At 40.5% G+C, this 19,771-nt stretch overlaps 2 protein-coding genes across 2 annotated transcripts in view; both read left to right on the forward strand.

Moving 5' to 3' along the window:
• LOC306769307 (Fc receptor-like protein 5) overlaps window positions 1-1,443 on the forward strand; it is a gene marked incomplete at both ends in the record, with an annotated part of 253,305 nt that extends 251,862 nt beyond the window's left edge. The window contains 3 exons of the mRNA XM_079257873.1: window positions 831-1,073; window positions 1,149-1,283; window positions 1,433-1,443. Of these exons, the coding sequence (XP_079113999.1) occupies window positions 831-1,073; window positions 1,149-1,283; window positions 1,433-1,443 (389 nt within the window). The remainder of the gene's footprint in view (window positions 1-830; window positions 1,074-1,148; window positions 1,284-1,432) is intronic.
• Window positions 1,444-13,309: 11,866 nt separating this feature from the next.
• LOC306769308 (low affinity immunoglobulin gamma Fc region receptor II-b-like) lies at window positions 13,310-16,254 on the forward strand (the record flags this gene model as incomplete). The annotated part of the gene is made up of 6 exons (XM_079257874.1): window positions 13,310-13,442; window positions 13,537-13,572; window positions 13,860-14,120; window positions 14,200-14,442; window positions 14,518-14,670; window positions 16,241-16,254. The coding sequence occupies exons 1-6, from the start codon at window positions 13,412-13,414 to the stop codon at window positions 16,252-16,254; spliced, it is 738 nt and encodes a 245-aa protein (XP_079114000.1). The 5' UTR covers window positions 13,310-13,411.
• Between the last annotated feature and the right edge of the window lie 3,517 nt (window positions 16,255-19,771).

Here is a 19,771-nt window from a genome sequence, read left to right on the forward strand (position 1 = left end):
ACTTATCTAGACATACAAATCATCTCTAATGCCAGCTTGAGGTTGGAATATCTACAGACATTTCCTGCCATATTTTTTTCCCAGCAGAAAATAAACATATCAGAAGCTGAAACTGAGACATTTTACATCTGGATGGAAAATATGAGTTGATGAATCTGATGCAGCAACACTTCTAGAAAACGTTGGAACAGGAGCAACAAAGGCTGGAAAATGTCCAGAGCAGCACTTAACAGCTAATTAGCTTCATAAGCAACAGCTTAGAAACATGATTTGGGATAAAAGGAGCATTTCAGAGAGGCAGAGTCTCACACTGAAAACAGGTCTGATCCTCTACAGAGGACTGTGCCCTGTTCTGGTCTGATGCAAGATGATAGCTGCTCTACAGTCCTAGACCTTGTTGCTAGATTTCTGCCTCCATGGTGCTCCAGATGTTTGTACTGATGGAAGGTCTGGACTGCAGCAGACCAGTTCTCCTGTTCCACCATGCTGTGGTGATGCAGGATGTGGTTCAGCATGGTCTTGCTGAAATCTGCAAGGCCTTGCCTGAAAGAGGAACTATAGACTATAGAGCAGTGGGCCGCCACGTTTAGAAACCCCCAGAGCAGTTGGGCTGTTATGGGCCCAAGGAGTACTTCACCTCTGTTGCCACAGCAGGAATTTTAACCCAGGTCCTCCAGACTTAACCCACCAGACTTCCATAACCCACCACCATTAGAACCATTTAGTTTGCTGGGGTAAAAAAAAAACACAAAACAATGCAAAAAAAACTCTTGAAAAAATGGTTATTTTTGATTTCTTCTTAATGTTTGGAATGTTTCTTCCATGTTGAGGTGGATCAGTGATCCTGCAGAGTCCTGTCCTCCCTGTGATGGAGGGAGATGACCTCACTCTGAGCTGTCAATCAAAGCCTCCCTCCAACCTCCCAGCTGCTTTCTATAAAGATGGCTCCTTCATCAGGACTGAGTCTACAGGTCACATGACCCTCCACCATGTTAGCAGGTCTGATGAAGGTCTCTACAGGTGTAACATCAGCAGTCATGGAGAGTCTCCACCCAGCTGGATCTCTGTCACAGGTGAGGAGCTTCACTCTCATTTCAACACTTCTTTCATCCACACAGTCACCTGACCAGGTGGGATTCTCTCTGCAGGTAAACATGAAGCCCCGCCCCCTGCCTCCTCCTCCCTCCATGTTGGCTTCATGGTGCTCCTCCACCTGCTGGTGTTCTGTCCGTACTTCATCTCCACTCTCCTCATGGTGTCTTTATATCGACGCAGAGACAAAGGTAACACTCTGAACCGTTCACTCACCTGTCAATCAATCAATCAATCATTATGTTTACTGAAAAGGAGGCTGCCAACACATTCAGATGATGCACTTACATGTCACATGATACTTTGACAGCTCCAGTGCTCTGCTCATCATGCTCCACAGTTTGTTTGTAAAGCCAGTGAAGTAAATCTGCATGTGGAATCCACATCACCACATGGAAAACTTTGAGACATTTTAAACTTTTGTCATGTTTCATGTCATTCTACACAAAACCACATGGGTTTCACATGTTATTATGAAATGTTCCAACATGTTTCTCACGCCTGAAACATGCTTCACTTCTGCAACATGACATCTGAAACACATGCAGGTTGTGTAGTTTATGAAATTAAAATGTCAGACATAATTTGGTGAAAAACTCAGATTATTCTGATCTGACAAGGTCAAGCCCTCATTGGTCAGACCTGAACTGAAGTTGGACACATACGTGTATCTAACTGCAGTCACTGAAGACAGTTTTCTCATAATTATCTATATTTTCTCTCTAACTGTAACCCTTCAGGAACCAGCCCTTCTCCCAAGGCTAGACCTGGTTTGGACTATGAATATGATGACGTCATCACTGGTGTTGCCTCAGGAAACAACCCGCTTACCAACGCTAAGCCCAGATTGGTGGAGGAATATGATGACGTCATCGCTGATGTTGCGTCAGGAAACAACCCGCTTACCAACGCTAAGCCCAGATTGGTGGAGGAATATGATGACGTCATCGCTGATGTTGCGTCAGGAAACAACCCGCTTACCAACGCTAAGCCCAGATTGGTGGAGGAATATGATGACGTCATCGCTGATGTTGCCTCAGGAAGCAGCATCTTTATGAGAGCTAAGCCCAGACTGAATGATGATTATGATAACACAACTACAGTTCATCAATTCTGACATGAACTGATGTCTAGTTTTAAACGAGAAAATCGACAAAAGTCGGTGGCCAAATTCATGTTTACTGATGCAGTGTTTTTAAGCATTTGGTACCCAAAAATGATAAACAAACAAACGAAAAGCAAATATTTTTCTTTGAACAGCCTTTCCGACAAGGACACCCCATGTCTGTTCGCACGTTGTGTTAATAAATAAGTTAATACTCAGCCATCAGCTGTTCTTTGTGTCTTCTTTCCCTTTCTTTCACTCCTGATGCTCAAAGTAACTGCATATATTCAACACCACCAAATTACAGTAGCTCTCATCCACCTATTTTACTGTCAGGTCGAGAAAAGAGTCATTATAACTGACCAATAGCCTATTAGGAAAGCATAGAAATCTGCAATAACTGTTGAAGAATTTCTGTGTCTCTGAATGCTTAAAACCAAACACAAATCCTCTGAGAGAATCAGTGTCCTTTCACAGTAAGTGAGCCATAAGGACTTTAGGAGAAGTTTTGCAATTTTAACATGCAAATACAAACTCAAAGAGAAAACTTTTATTTATGAAAACAGAATTCTAATAACCCTAAAACATATAAAATAAAAAAGAAGTAAAAACAGTTATATTATGTTAAATCTTTCAACCAACTGGTGAAAGGAGACTAAAGCATTATCCACATACAGGTTATACTGTATCCCATTCCCATCCCAGAGATCAAATGTGTCATCAATCATTGAGGGGATAAATGGATGCTTTTTTTTAACAGCTGCTGTAAATAAAAAGTCTGTGAGCTTCAAAAACCACCTACAGTTCCAATTTCATTAAAGCCATTTTACTTTCACTCCATGACAAAGATCTGGTACAGTTAACCCCTTCTCATATCAGAACCAGGAGATAAAAAGAAAACCATTCACTTCAGAACAAGAACAAATCCACACATTATTGTGCTTTTATTGTAAAATACTGCTTACAGCAACCAGCGACTAAGGCTGCGATTGGCTGACGCTCAAACAATAAAAGGAATATGGACCTCCTTGACCGTTACTATAGTAACCATTATAAAGGCTGTGAAACTTATCAAGAGATGAGACAAGTTTGTCATGTGACCACTTTTGAGATGAAAGATAAATTACATGACAAACGTTCCGCAGTAATCAGAAAGTAATATCGCTGGTGTGAAAATACACAACCTGAAAATGGTGAAGATTGAAGCGGCCCAGCCCTGCAGTCATTATTTGTCCTCGTTCCCAGGGAGGATTTTCTCCTTCATGTATGTCATGGCAATGTTTGGATCAGTGACCTCCAGGTCCTCCGTTCTGTGTGAGATGCCAAGTCCAGCCGGAAAGAGCAGCCTGTAGCGTACACCTTCTCGCCGTGGAGAAGCCTCTGGACACCTATAAATGCTGCTCAAGCCTTGGCCACATGGTTAGTGTAGTCTGGGAGAACCATAACTGGTGCATCCTTGAGACACAGTGGGCCTCGGATACAGGCATGATGCAGAACCTCCGCATAGTCCTGATAGTAATGTAGCTTCGCCACAATCACCTGCGGCCTTCCATCCAGCTTCTTTTGACCAGGTGTGCGATGAGAACGATCGACTTTTCGACTTGTAATATCTCCTAATATCTTGGCCAGTGCTGCAGTGGAGCTGGATTCTGTCTCAGCAACCCCAAGAATGCCCACATTGCATCTCTTCATCTGGCCTTCCATATCTTCACACTTCCCTTTAGGCCCCTTCAGCTTAGCTTTCAGCTCAGCATGTGAGTCTCGCAGCGTGACACCTTCGTCTGACCAGGTGGACAGACCGCCCTCCACATCGTTAACTTTCCCGCACACCTGGTCCAGATCCCAACAAAGTGCGGTGGTGTTGTTGATTAATGTCGCCTTCACTGACTGCAGTTCCAGTTTAAGGAAGTCTTGATATCTACAAGTATTTCTGCCTTAAGGTCCGCCATCGTGTCAGCTTCGCTGTCCGCTACAGGAGTAGGAGCTGTGGCGCTTAGCGTCTAGGGAGAACTCTGGTCCAAGGTGGGGTTAGGCCTCCTTCCTGTTGGGCCAGCATACTTGTATTTATGGAGATCCACAGCCATTTCAGTGCTTAATTTGTTGCAGAATATTTAGCTAATGACACATAATGCCAAAAACTATCGTCATTTTAGACACTTACCAGAGAAATTGCTTCCAAAACAGCTAAAATGAACGACGGTCAATGGTGGAACTATTGTTGGGTTTGTTTGGTTTTTTTTTTGGTTTTTTTAAACAGCTTTATTGAAAAGATTTTTAGAAAAATGCAGCTTATTACAAAGTCCAGAGTTTCCATCTACATAATATGCAGCAGAGCATTAACAATGTAAAACAAAAAAAGGAAAGAAAGAACAAATGTATAGAAACAGTCGTCATTCAAAAAGCTTTAAAAAATCATAAAGTTTATGGGCTTTACAGGATTTGCATTATTTCAAGGCCTTTTTTAAAACACTTCATTAGTTAATGAATGCTTCAAGAACTGGTATATTTTCAAGAATCTGCATTTATGAATAAAGAATTTTGCCAGTATAAATCAAATTCTTATTTTCAAATTCAATTATTTTATTTTCTATTTGCAAACCAAATTTATTTTTTGGAAAAGATAACGAGGGGCAATCATCCAACACTGAAAACTAAGCCAGAATCCTGCCAATTTTCCACATGAAGAAAGAGATGTTCTCCAGTTTCAGTGTCAGCGTGACAGAAAGTGCACGGATTCATACTAATACTGAAATTACTATGTTAGAATTCGTTGGATGGACAAATGGCGTTCAAGATGTTGAAATGCTTTCAGTGAAATTGGAAAGGATGAATATTGAATCATAAATTTTGGGCTATAATTTTTAAAGAAGCGTTTCCTTTTTACTTGCGATGGAAAGTCATGTTTTTACAGGTTTGTTCTGAAGAATCAGTTTTTACATTTCTGGACCTAACATTGACATCTTTCAGTTATTAATGACGGCATCTTGATGACACATGAAGAAGAAATTAGAATTTCTTTACTAACCATGTGACTTCTGCATGCCTTCTTTCTGTAGAAGTCTACAGGAGTGTCACCACTCTCATGGGAGCCCTGGTTTCCTCCACAATGACCTGTAGACCAGTGGAACCAGAGGATGGTTCTGCTTTGGTTCTGGTGGATGTGTTCAGGTCCTGGTTCTGTTCTTCCATCCCGGTTCTGGTCCAGTAAATCCAGCAGTTCTCAGTTGCAAACTTTGGACTCCAGTTTCCAAGATGTCTCCTTTCAACTGGGACGTGCAGCTCTGTGCTGCGTTCATGTACGTGGGGAAAATGAACTCTAAGCTCCATGTTCCATGATGTCACCACTGAACACGATTTAATCACGTTATCACAAAAACATGCTCAAAAATAAAGACATAAAATATTCTTCGCATGAATACTTATAATAGAAACGATGTGAAATCAATAAGTTGGAGATTATCATGTTTGTTTCCTGTCAAGTTGTATGAAGCTCCGTGTTACCGATTTTCCATAAATTCAGCAGTGTGGTTCTTCTCCAGAGACATAATATACATAGACACATAGACACTGCACTGCATCACGCTGTCTGTACGAGCTGACGTCTCATCGCGCCGCCATCTTGGATGGGTCTCCATGCGCCTCCAATGCATTTATCTGTAAGGTGTAGGTCCAACCACGACAAGAACTTCACCAAGTTTTACCTGATATTTCTCACCGTTTGGTTTGTTACAAAGGGCAGAGATGTTGTTATGATACAGATCACTGTAAAACATTAAAAACAATGTGTTTTTATGCCAAAATATTTTTATAATGCTATTTAACAGACATAAGGTAGCTACAATATTAATAAATGTATAAATGGTTTGGATTCTTTCATTTTTTATTGTTTGTTGAAACATTTGAGTTTATCTATCTACTTTTTTCAGGTCAAAATAATAAAATATTATTCAAACTTACGTGTGAAATGTAATTTCACCAATCTGCTTTCAACATTTCACCGGTTATTGCAACCGTATGCTGGACAAAATACTCCAATAGTAGCTGGCGTTCTCTAGACTACTTATTTTATTAAATAAATTACTGTGTCAAAATTGTACATTTCAAAAGTTAACATGAACAATACAGAAAGACAAAAAAAAAGACATTTAAATAAATAGAACCACATAAAACAAAATAAGTCAAAGACGAGAAAAACAAACAAAAATAAACCCACCAAAGAGATCTGTTATCCATTAAATTGTTTCTATAATTTAATTGCTTTTGTTAATTTATTGTTTTTCTCCTTTAAATTCTCCATGTTGTTCCAAAACACATTAAGGTTTGTTATTCTAAAGTTGTCAAATGAAGGCAAAGTTTTATGCCAAATCATTTTGTGCAAGTAGTATTTTGCTAAAAAGGTTAATAAATTAAATATTTTCATTGGCTAATAGATTAGAGTCAGTGACTATTTGAAGTATTTCCAGTCTGCTCAGATAAAAATCTCTTCTTATCTTTTGAGAGATGTATCTTTGTATGTGGAACCAAATGCTCAATGGTTTCTCCATCACATCCACTTGTACAAGTGTTAAATGCCATAGAAAAGAAAGTGGACACATTTGCTTTTGAAGGATCAGACCTGTGGACAAGTTTGAACAGTACATCTTTGATTTTTTTACAATTATATCCTGATGAGGCAGCAGGAAAATCAAGTTCCAGAGTTTTTGTCCAGTAGTGTCCATCGGTGTCTACATGTAGGAGTTGTAACAGGATCCAGTAAGTTTCTAATAGAAGCATTGTTACATCTATTATCTGTAACTGAGATGCCAGAATTAGTTGGAGAGCTGCTGTTACAGAGAATCATCTACCTGGATGCTCCTCACCAGAGAAACAATACTAGCAGGATTAGACTCAGTTACCATGTAAAACTCTCTTTGTGAAGCAACAATATTTTTCCAAAAACACCACATCGGAGTAAAATTCACCATTTGCATTTAGTAGATTATTCACTGTTAACATCATTTATGAACCAGTTATGTAGAAGTGTTTTGTGTGTGTGTAATATATATGTGTTGTTCCACAGAAAACTGTTTTGTGGGGAAACTACGTTGACTCTGCAGCAAGACTCGAAAGCGGAGACCCATCCAATATGGCGGACACCCATCCAATATGGCGGCAACGTTGCATTTCGCTCCGGCGCATAATCAGGCGTCTACTTATATTATGTTTCTGGTTCTTTTCATAGATGTAGAAAACTTTGTAGTCTGCACACTTCAGTGTGTCTGCAGCCATGGGTGGTTCTGTTGGGATAGCGGACTGGGCAAACAGCTTCTGGGAGGCGCTCTTCAACATGCCCTGGTTTGCACTGGAAAGTTCCCTATTTTAAAGCCGATGCCGTGAATCATTAAGTCGTCATAGTGCATCATTGGAGCACGCCTGTTTAAAACGGATTTGTTGCGTGTAGTCTTTACTACCGTGCTGGTAATGAAGATAATCGATGCTAAGCTAACCACCGAGTTACAACTGAACACTTGTGACCACTGATGGATGTTACAACTAATAACAGCATGAAAAGAAAACCTCTCCTGCTACTCCTACAAAGGCTTCAGCTCCACCTTTAAAGGTGAAAACCGTGCAGGAAACCTCCACCATGTCGGCTGAGACACTTCTTGCTGCAGTTGATAAACTGTCTTCCAAAATGGACAACTTCGGACATCAGCTAAAAGAAAATTCAGTTATGGTTGTGAATATCTCCCGTCTGCTGGAAAGAATGCAAGATCTAGATTAAAGACATGGGAAAGGAATTACCACAGTTTACCAAGGAAATTAAAGAGCTGACAGAAGAAGAGGCAGAGCTAGAGTGGTATGAGAGACGGTGGAATTCAGGGATGCCGAAAAAATCCGCGCCACCGTGCAGGACTGCACCGCCGTAGGCCGCGACGACGGACACGGTGGTGGACTCCGTTCATCCTGGGAATAAAGGAGGAGAGGCAGACACCGTCAGGTCATCATGCAGGTTGTCATGAGACATCACAGAGATGCTTTCTGGAAAAAAACTTCAGACTTGTGAAGACCGGGGAATTCTCTTCAGCAGGACTTCTGTCAGGCTTGAGCAGCGTACAGAGCTGGAGCAAGCCGGGCTGCAGGGAAGGACGTCTACTTCAGCGGTCATGTTGGCTGCATCAGCAGGAACAGGGTTGTGTCCGATCAGTCTGAGTAAAAGAAGAAAAGGAGGAAAATAAAACCAGATATGACCAGGTTTAAGGTGCTCATTGCGGCTTCCAAACCACCTTTGCCGCTGAGAGTTTGGGTCGGGACGTGCGAGGAAGTTCTCTTGACAGATACGCTGAGATCCAGGGATGCGTTTCATATTTTTATTGCGTTTCCGAGCTATAACAGCACAACCAAGATTTAGGAATGGATTGTTTTAACCAGGGAGATAAACAGACAGAAATGATGTATGAATGTGTGGATAGCGGTCAATAAAATTCTGGCGACTACCCGACCCTTGCTCTCTCATCTGTTTCCCAGGTAAGTATGCACCTTTATACACCTCTATGCATGCACACGCCCAATCACACACAAACCACCACCTCTGCCACACACACACTAATGCACTGTGCACCTCCTCCTACTCTATGTCTCCTACAGTGCTGTTTCCAAAATAAAAATGTTCTTGCAAAGAAAATGAAACTGAAAGGGTTTTACATTAAGAGTTAAATCCAGTTTTAAAGGTTTTTCAACTCAAAGTTCTTTTTGAGAGAATGTGGAAGGACCAGTGTTAATATCCATGTTCATCCTATAATACCTGAATGTAGGCGGCTTTATGTTGGTAAAACTGTATTTATACCTTTTAAATAGCTAAAACCAAAAAATAGAGGGGGGGTGACACTTTCCTAAAAGAATGTTTTGAGCACTTATCAGTTAAAGTTGTAATCCTCAGTTTTATGACTGAAATTTTGGGCTTTGTTAATAATTGGTTCTAACACCAGCTTGTTCACATTCATACCTTATTAAATTATCCTTTTATCATCATGTCTTTGTTACTTTCAGTGTGTTCTTATGTTTCACTCAATGAGAGATTCTGTCACAAGAAAATCTACCTTTCTGTTTTGCAAAAATCAAAAGAAACCCACTCCAATGAAACCGCTGAAAGATTCTGGGTCTAATCAGCAGGACAGTAAAATATACTTAAGTCATGGCTGTAATATCCTCTTGTAGTGGAACTAATAACTCAGATCGAAGTAGGAGGACAAACTTTATTCCTCACAATCCACACAGCTTCACGTTTCAGCCAAAGCATGCAGTGACACACAACCACCACATGATGGCAGTAAAGTAACATGACGTTTACCACAATGGCAGCAGCAGACCAGCGGGTGTGTCCAGACTTCTGAACAATTTTCAAGGGAAGATGATCATTACAAAGAAAGATGAACTTGGTCACGGATAATTTGTGTCCTTCATATTGATGATAGTTTTATAATTCTGGGAAAGATCTATGGGTACAATTCTGCTCCACAAAAAACCTAGACCTAGATCCTAAACCTAGAGGCTGTTGGCTATTTTAACATTGTGTTTAACATTTCAGTCATCACTGCAATCCAATCCTCCCCAGCTTTTGAAGAGCATTTTTTTACCACATTAAATATTTGGTTCCCAGTGTGGACGATGTGTTCAGAGAGCTGTGTGAAGCAGGAATCACCATGGAAGAAGCAGAAGGAGCCATGAGATGCTTATCTTTGGAGGCCCGGATGGTCTGACTAGTAACTTTTACAGACACTTCTGGAAACACGTAAAAGATCTCTTCCTTCTTGTTTTAAAAGAAATATCTGATGCAAACACTCTTCCAACCACCATGACACAAGGTATCATCACGCTCGTTCCTAAACCCGGGAAAGTCTGACAACGTGAGGCCAACATCCCTGCTCAACAATGACTTTTGCCTCGTATATATGCCACCAGGCTGACAACTGGCACGTCTCAGATTATCTCAGACACAGTCGGGCTTTTTGAAAGGATGTTCAATCACAGTAATCTCTGTCTGGTCCTTGATCTACTAGATTACAACGATCTAATCACTGATGAAGGTTTGTTCCTAAATTTCTTTAAAGCCTTTGATACAATTGAACATGAATTTATGTTTCGCATTTTAGAAAAAATATAAATAATCCGAACTTTTTACAAAAGATACGAACAGTGTCATTTCATTACCACATGGTATGTCTTCTCGATTCTCCATCAACAAAGGAATGAAACAAGGTTGTCCCATTTCTCCTTTACTATTCATCACTGCAGCAAAAATCAAGATCAAGAATACTTTATTCATCACCGAGGAGAAATTCAAGGTTTTACAAACAAACACATAATAATACACTGATGACAGAACAGGTCATAAACTGAGGCCCCGCAGCCAGCTTTATCCGGCGCCGCCTTTAACAGAGTGGACAGAAACAACATGAGGTAAACATGGGTTGGAGGAGAAAAGAAAAGGAAGTTTCTTTGTACCGCCTTACAGGACAGTCTAGAGATTCAACAAAAAAACCCTCAAAACAGAAAAAGTACATCTTCAGACAATCACAACATGAGTAGAACACATGGTAGGGGTGGGATCTCCCCGCACAGCCAGTCAGTTCACTGCAAAAACAGAAATCTAAGATTAAAAATCTTATATTGAGTACACATATGCTAATTTTTTTAAAGGTAAAATAATTCTTAGTTTTTATGCCAGAGAATTCCTCTTGTTTTAAGAGTATTTTTACTTGTTTTGGGAAGTCTTGACAAGCCAAATTTTCTTGTTCTGTTGGCAGATAATTTATCTTATTTTAAGCAACATTTACCTCATTTTTGAATATTTTTTTCTTGTTTTTTAAGGCTGAGTTTTTGCAGTGAAGGCGCGTCCAACCAACTCGCTGTCCGTGAGTGGAGGGAGGGTCAAGGACCAGAGACAACGGTGTACGATCGGAGAGTGTGTGTGTAACAGCGAGTGTGTGAGTGTGTATGTATGTGTGTTCAGTGAGTGAGTCTGTAAAGTATCCCCAGTTCATCTGTGCCACTTGCTGAAACGCGGCCTCGAGAGCTGAGTTCAGTTTAGTTTCACAGGCCTGAGAAGAGGTTGGGGGGGGGACTGAGCGCCAGACATCATGACATTCAATACATTCATACAAATGTTATCAATTTACAAATATTTAGTCTTTGGGAAACTTAACGTTTTAGGTGAACAGCTGGCAGTCGCCCCGCTAGCCGATGGTACGCCATTTTCATGAAGGACAGCTGTCCAATACCAAAAATCCTTCAATCATTTGACTTCTTCTCCAAGGCCTCCGGTCTTAAGCTAAATCTTAAAAATGTGAATTATTACCGACACATGATTCTTCTCAGACAGTTTTTCACAACATTCCAGTTCAACCTGTGGTGAAATATCTCAGTGTTCACATCACTAAAGATACAAAGTTTATGGAAGAAGAAAACTTCTGGAAAACTAGATTAAAGTAAAAACCAGCTTAAATATGTTGTCACAGCATGATATTTCTATTTATGGTAAAGTTTTTCTAAAGAAAATGGAATGTGTCTCACAATTTATTTATTCAGCATCTTCTGTGCCCTTCCCTAAACTCGCCATTAAAGCTGTAAACCAAGCCGACTTTAACTGATGCTCTCTGTAATTGTATTTCCAATATATGCAGGTCTTTATTGTCATTGTAACTGAATTATTAACTCTATCTTGCAGTAATGTTCCAATTGCATTAAACAAAATGTTTAAAAAACAAAAAAGCTTCATACAGGAAGTTACTTCTTGTCTTTTCACTCTCCACTCTGTAACCCACAACAACCACCCTCTAGCGTCTGAATGTGGAATAGTTCTGCAGTCGTCAAAAGTCATATTAATATAATATAATATGAGATTAATGTGATTAAAATAAAATCTAAAGAAAATGAAGTTGTCAGTTTTCCACGTCCGTCTCTTTACTTTACACCCGTAGCATGATAAACCCCAGACGTCTTATGAAACCCCCACTTTACTCTTTTACTCAAACTTTAAATATTTTGGAGGCAGTTTTGATCATAAACCCGAAGTTAATTTACCAATGGAACCAGTTTTGTTATTCAGTCAGTAAGATGAACTTTCTCAACATCTACATTCACCACAGTTTACAAACAAAAGCTTTGAAGACATTAAATATAGAAATTAAATGCAGTTTTTCTTTCTTTTTCATCTTTAATCAGTTTCATTGTAGTGGAAAAATACGGCCTGAGAGCTGAGTGTGTGTTCACACCATCACACACTACTGCTGCTAATATCAGAAGAATCAAAGGTCACACAAGTGTGACATGGAAGTCCCATAAACACAAACTCACAAAGCAAACATGTGCTATTCAACACATAAACAACATATCTAAAGTAAATCTGCCATATGAAAGGCTACATTTCAATGAAAAAAGCTTTGAAGGTGGAAAAATCAGAAGATAAAACTGCTTTTGTTTTGGAGTTGACTGATGATCTTTTTCTTTGGTGAGATGACAGAACCTGCTCCTGGCAGTTATATAATATGACCACCAGGGGGCACAAAGAGCTAAATGTTTGAGTGTGTGAAATTCTTCATCCTTCTGAAAATGATGATGAGATGATGATAAGGAAATAATTTCACACACACACACAATCACACAAAAGTCAAACCTTGCGGCTAACCAGATTAAACCTTGACAAACCTTGACAGTTTGCTGTCAAGGTTTGCAAAAATAAACCGTTAATTTCAGATGGACGAGTTGAAAGAAAGATCGAAATCACCACATTTCATGTACAATAAAGCCCAAAGGCAAAATACCAAAAGCGTCACAGCAGGGTTTAGTGGAATCTGTCTGTCTGTCTGTCACGGCTGATTTTTACATGCAAATACTCTGAAGTGAAACAGAATGTTTGGTGTTTTCACAGTGGAGTCAAAAGGTCCTAAATTGGACATTTTGATTGGTCGATATGAGAGTATGGATCTGAACCGGACTTCTGATACAAATGAAATGTTGTAGCTGTTCAGAAAATCTAACTGATGTCTGAGGTTGAAGTTCCCATGTGATCGTGGCTGAATATTGGTGGGTTTTCACTTTTCTCTCCTTTCAAAGTGGTTTGTGTTGCAGACCAAAACAGGAAACACACCATGACATGTAGCGGATCAGAAAGAGGAAGAGGAGGCGTTTCCAGTCAGTCACACTGCTGCTGGTCAGATTCCATCCAGCTACAGAATGGAGGGGACGTGTGTCCAGATGCTGCTGGGTGAGTCCATCTGCTGGGTGTGTGTTGGTGTGGAAATGTTGAGATGCAGAGCGTCATTAAAGCTCCGACTGATCTGAGTGTCATTTCTCTGCAGCTCTGATCTCACTGCTGTGCTGCACAACAAACGCAGGTTAGTAAACGTCGTCTTCGGTTGTTGATGATGTAAGATGTATGGAGCGCAGAGGATGTAATGCAGCTTTGTGATGATCAGAAAATGTCCGACTTTTCTCTCATCTCTTGTAGGAGACCGAAACCAGTTTAATATTAACTGGAACAATAGTTCATGTAACTTTACAACGGAGATCCGAACTTAACAGGTTCTCTTTTAGCATCTGATCAGAAAGACTCCTCTCCGAGACATGATTTCATGTCAAAGTCATGTAAAGGATGATCGTTGTGTCATTTAATCCCTCGCAGCTCGTCTGACCATCACTCCCAACAGATCTCAGATGTTCACTGAGGAGTTTGTGTCTCTGATCTGTGAAGACGACGACAGCTCTGCTGGATGGACGGTGAGGAGAAACACAACCAGTCCACAGTCTGACTGTGGAGATGGATGGGGAAACCCATATGGTTTATCCTGTCACATCAATGTCATCCACACATCAGACACTGGAGTGTACTGGTGTGAGTCCAGAGAGGGAGCAACCAGTAACAGCATCAACCTGACTGTCACTGGTAAGATGAGACTGTGGAGTTAGTGGTGATGAAGCTGTGTGGAAATGGATGAAATGCTGGAGTTTGTCTCTGTGTTGAGGTGGATCAGTGATCCTGCAGAGTCCTGTCCTCCCTGTGATGGAGGGAGATGACCTCACTCTGAGCTGTCAATCAGAAATTAGCTCCAACCTCCCAGCTGCTTTCTATAAAGATGGCTCCCTCATCAGGACTGAGTCTACAGGTCACATGACCCTCCACCATGTTAGCAGGTCTGATGAAGGTCTCTACAGGTGTAACATCAGCAGTCATGGAGAGTCTCCACCCAGCTGGATCTCTGTCACAGGTGAGGAGCTTCACTCTCATTTCAACACTTCTTTCATCCACTCAGTCACCTGACCAGGTGGGATTCTCTCTGCAGGTAAACCTGGACCCCCCCCCACTACTGTAGCCCCGCCCCCTGCCTCCTCCTCCCTCCATGTTGGCTTCATGGTGCTCCTCCACCTGCTGGTGTTCTGTCCGTACTTCATCTCCACTCTCCTAGTGGTGTCTTTATATCGATGCAGAGACAAAGGTAACACTGAACCGTTCAGTGATCAATCAATTTTGAATGTCTCTATCTGAACTCTTCTTGTGTTGATCAATAATCTATATTTCCCTTCTGACCTGCTCTGTCTGCAGGAAGTGATCCACCTGTTTCCATGGTGATGACTGCACCCACCCAGCCTGATCAGGGAATAAATGATTATTATAATATTGTCACAACAGAGCATCATTTTTAAACTGCGGACACAAAACCTCATCCCATTACCACAAGGCTCGATACTGGTACCACTTCTCTTTGTAAAGTATAACCAGCTATGCAGATGATACCTGACTGTATCTCCCATTACCACAAGGCTCTGTACTGGTACCACTTCTCTTTGTAAAGTATAACCAGCTATGCAGATGATACCTGACTGTATCTCCCATTACCACAAGGCTCGATACTGGTACCACTTCTCTTTGTAAAGTATAACCAGCTATGCAGATGATACCTGACTGTATCTCCCATTACCACAAGGCTCTGTACTGGTACCACTTCTCTTTGTAAAGTATAACCAGCTATGCAGATGATACCTGACTGTATCTCCCATTACCACAAGGCTCTGTACTGGTACCACTTCTCTTTGTAAAGTATAACCAGCTATGCTGATGATACCTGACTGTATCTCCCATTACCACAAGGCTCTGTACTGGTACCACTTCTCTTTGTAAAGTAAAACCAGCTATGCTGATGATACCTGACTGTATCTCCCATTACCACAAGGCTCTGTAATGGTACCACTTCTCTTTGTAAAGTATAACCAGCTATGCAGATGATACCTGACTGTATCTCCCATTACCACAAGGCTCTGTACTGGTACCACTTCTCTTTGTAAAGTATAACCAGCTATGCTGATGATACCTGACTGTATCTCCCATTACCACAAGGCTCTGTACTGGTACCACTTCTCTTTGTAAAGTAAAACCAGCTATGCTGATGATACCTGACTGTATCTCCCATTACCACAAGGCTCTGTAATGGTACCACTTCTCTTTGTAAAGTATAACCAGCTATGCTGATGATACCTGACTGTATCTCCCATTACCACAAGGCTCTGTAATGGTACCACTTCTCTTTGTAAAGTATAACCAGCTATGCTGATGATACCTGACTGTATCTCCCATTACCACAAGGCTCTGTACTGGTACCACTTCTCTTTGTAAAGTAAAACCAGCTATGCTGATGATACCTGACTGTATCTCCCATTACCACAAGGCTCTGTAATGGTACCACTTCTCTTTGTAAAGTATAACCAGCTATGCAGATGATACCTGACTGTATCTCCAATTACCACAAGGCTCAATACTGGTACCACTTCTCTTTATAAAAAAGTATAACCACCTATGCAGATGATACCTGACTGTATCTTATCAGATGACATGATGCTCATGTTCCTAAGAATGCTTCAAAAACATCTCAGCTGAATTTAGACTTAATCTGGGTCAAAACTAAAAATTAGGTCGACTCCTCCGGTTTATTTGAACTTGATAAAATTCTTCTATTTAGTCCATATTGATGTGAACGTCTCAGGTTCATGACATCCTGTGTTACTGAACAGCCTCACTGAGCTGATTCTGCATTGTAATGAAGGTATTTAAAACCATAATTACTAACTCAGATTAAATGAGTGCAGTTGTGCTCAAACTTCATGATCACCAAGATAGCCGAGTCTGTGGTTGCTGGAACTGCTGCTGTGTTATGTTAATACTGCTTGTTTTGTTTAAAGTATCATCTGAAAACATGCAACACTCTTTTGATATATCATTGAATTTTGCAACAAACAACTTGATTTATTGTGATTAATCACAGAAAAGGATGCAGTTAATTGTGGTATTTATAGTATAAATATTGATTTGTTTTATATATTTGAATGCAAGCATTCATTACTCCTTGTGTTTGTCTCGGGTTTCAGAAAAGAGGCAACGTTTTCATCATTTGTCACAATGGTGCCGACATCTCACTCTAACCTGAGATGCAACATTCAGATCCAAATTAAAGTCCCCTTGGATATCAGCATGTTTGCATCAAATTATAACAAAATATCGTACAATATTGTTCAATCGCAAATTGTTTTCCACCGCCTTACCTGATATCACCACTCCCACTATTACCTGTTACCAAAGGAACCACCTGGAAGTTATAAAACCCTTTAGATTATCCACTCATTTCCCTCCAAACCCACAAGCACAAAGGAACCGCTTTAATAATTTGATTCCTTGATGACAATATCAAACCCAACTCTGTGGATGGATTACCAAAGGAACTTATCTTTATTACAATAATTTCCATTTGTTAAAAGATCACTTGATATGTTACTTATGTTGTATTTAGTTTGTTTCAATGAATTTATTTCAGACAAAATCTCTCATCAAGTCATCCTGCTTCTATTGCAAATAAAATGGTTGAACTAAGTCATGGAATACTGTCTCAATCTGCACACCACATAAGATGTTCAATGAACCAGACTTGCTCAGAAGCTGAAGTAGATTTTTCAAGAACACAACTTAGTCAATGGTATTATATGATCATTGGATTATTTCTCCCCAACCCAAATGATGAGGCCGACAACAGGGGGAAGGAAAGCTAGCTAGCTTGTTAGCCAACAGAAGTAGATAGATACAGTTGTGCTCATATTTATTCATACCCTTTCATTAAAGAAGGAAAAAAACAGATGCCTTTAAAATAAGCTGAAATTACCTAAAGTCATAATAAATAAAAAAAAATTTAGATAGATTTTAGATAGATAGATAGATAGATAGATAGATAGATAGATAGATAGATAGATAGATAGATAGATAGATAGATAGATAGATAGATAGATAGAGCGAGCTGTTTATTATTTACTGGGGAACATGTATTGCACCAGTGACATGTGTGATTTAGTAGTTGGTTGTGGTTTCCTGTGAGCAACTCCAACCAGAACATTTTGCAACAGAAAGAGGAAGACGAGTGTCTGATGTGCTGATGGCACAAGACTGGTCCCAACCTGAGTGTGAGTCAACTCAGCAAAAAGTGGCAGATGAAATGAAATCTCAATAAATGTCATATAAATGGCCTTTTGGAGTTATAGGATTAGCCGTCAGCACTCCTCCTCCTCCTCGTTGTTGTGTCTCCGGCTGTACGTCCTCCACTGTTCTATCTTCACGGGCATACGTGACTTCCTGGGCTTCTTCTTTGGTATTGCGTCTGCTGACTGAAATGGCCATTGCTGACGGGTAGGCAGGCTTGTGCAAGTGTTTCCTTCTGCAACATCAGAGTTAAATGGAACGGACCGATTCCCATAACTCACTGTGCAGATAGGGGTGTGGCTAGACAAGGGTGATGTTGGAGGGGTGTTGCTGGTGAGGGGATCCTCTTGTGGGGTGACTAAAGAGGAGCAGGCTGGAGATGACGAAGTCGACTGAGTTGGGTGGAGGTGACGTGGTGGAGGAGGAGCCTGCTGGCTTTTAAAGGGGATTATCTGGTTAGTGTCTTGACTCGGAGCCGGATGAAAAGGAGGAGACGGGTCAACCTGAAGAGGTGTGTTGTGCTGGCAGCCATGATGGTTTGTATGATCCTTGTTCCTTATAGCGTGTGCATCATCATCATCATCATCATCATCATCCTGAGGCCAGAGAGTGTTGCTGGTCTCTCTCTCTCTGCACATACGTGTGAGCTCATAGGCCTGCTTGACTTCCTGCGCGTCACTGTGCACATAGCGTGTGTTTCCGTGGGGTCGTGCGTCTCTGCTGGAACCTGTGTGCAGTCGCGGGTTTGGGTTGGCGCTGTGTCGGTTTCGGCTGCGCAGCGAGCTGAAGACCATGGTGCAACCGGCCACTGTGCAGCGATGTTTGATCTTCAGGTGGACGGCGTTGTAGTGGATCTTTAGTGTTCCTGCAGAAAGCATACGGAACGTAGTGATGTTATCTTCGTTAACCGACCGACTTCAAGCACACACACACACACACACACACACACAAAGACTCATCTTCCCTGCTGAATTATACATCTCCATTTATACGAGTGTTGCATCATTAACATGTATGTCTCCTGTCTCAGCAGGTCTCCCTGGCCGGGAGTAGCAGTTCCTGTTGTCTGTTGTCTTTCTGTCCTCTTCCCCCCACACAGCAGAGGCAGATGGCTGCCTGTCCTGAGCCGGGTTCTGCCGGAGGTTTCCTTCCTGTTAAAAGGGAGTTTTTTCCTTCCCACTGTCGCCAGTGTGCTTGCTCAGACATCACACTTCCTTTATTTTTAGTGGAAATATTTAGAACTGCCCACAAGCAGTAAATTTTAATTAATCATTTTTAGATGTGTTAATTAATTTGCACTTTCTTTGAATGTCGAGATTTTTTTTCTAAAAACCAGATATACTGCCGACACCCTGGATTTTCCTCTGTCGTCTTCCAGCGTAAGTAGATATTTACTATAATTTTTATGTAAATAAAAATACAAGATGCAGAAGTTGTTAAAGTACTAACCAGCACTTTTAAAATTGGTCTCATCTTCAAATTCACAAACTGGTCTGGAAACATCCTCTATAAAAAAAAAAAAAATTTAAAAAAAAGTATATCTATTGTTAAATCAACAGAAATGAATGAATAAATAAACATATAGTCTGTGATAGTTAACTTATTACATGTTGTGTAATTACATTCACTAATTTATTTATTTTTCACAGGTAATTTGCAAATCAAAGAGCAGCAGCCTGGATTTCCTTATAAACTGAATCATCCTGAAGGTAATGAGCAAATCTGTCAACCTCAGAACTGACTGATTTATTGATTGATTTGTTTGTATTGTACATGGGACTTATGTAACACTGACAAATAAGGCTAATTGAATTTTTCTATACTATGGCCTGTGTTCATTATAAAGCTAAAACTTGTTTTGTTTTTGCTGTTTGTTTTGTCTGTAAAAGTAAAGATAGTGTCCTCTTTCTTGTAGCCACAGGAAATGGAAAGATTCGTGGGTGTCCTCTGATGACCTGAAGTAGATCGAAGTAACAGTTCACGGTCTACTGTTGCTGTTTTTGCACATGCAGGGATTGTTTTTGTTCTTTAATGTTTTACTTTGTGTAACATAGACACTTTTTTAGAATTGTTATAACAAA

The sequence above is a fragment of the Telmatherina bonti genome (assembly GCF_933228915.1).
Source record: "Telmatherina bonti genome assembly, chromosome: 18".
In the NCBI taxonomy this organism is placed as follows: Eukaryota; Metazoa; Chordata; class Actinopteri; order Atheriniformes; family Telmatherinidae; genus Telmatherina; species Telmatherina bonti.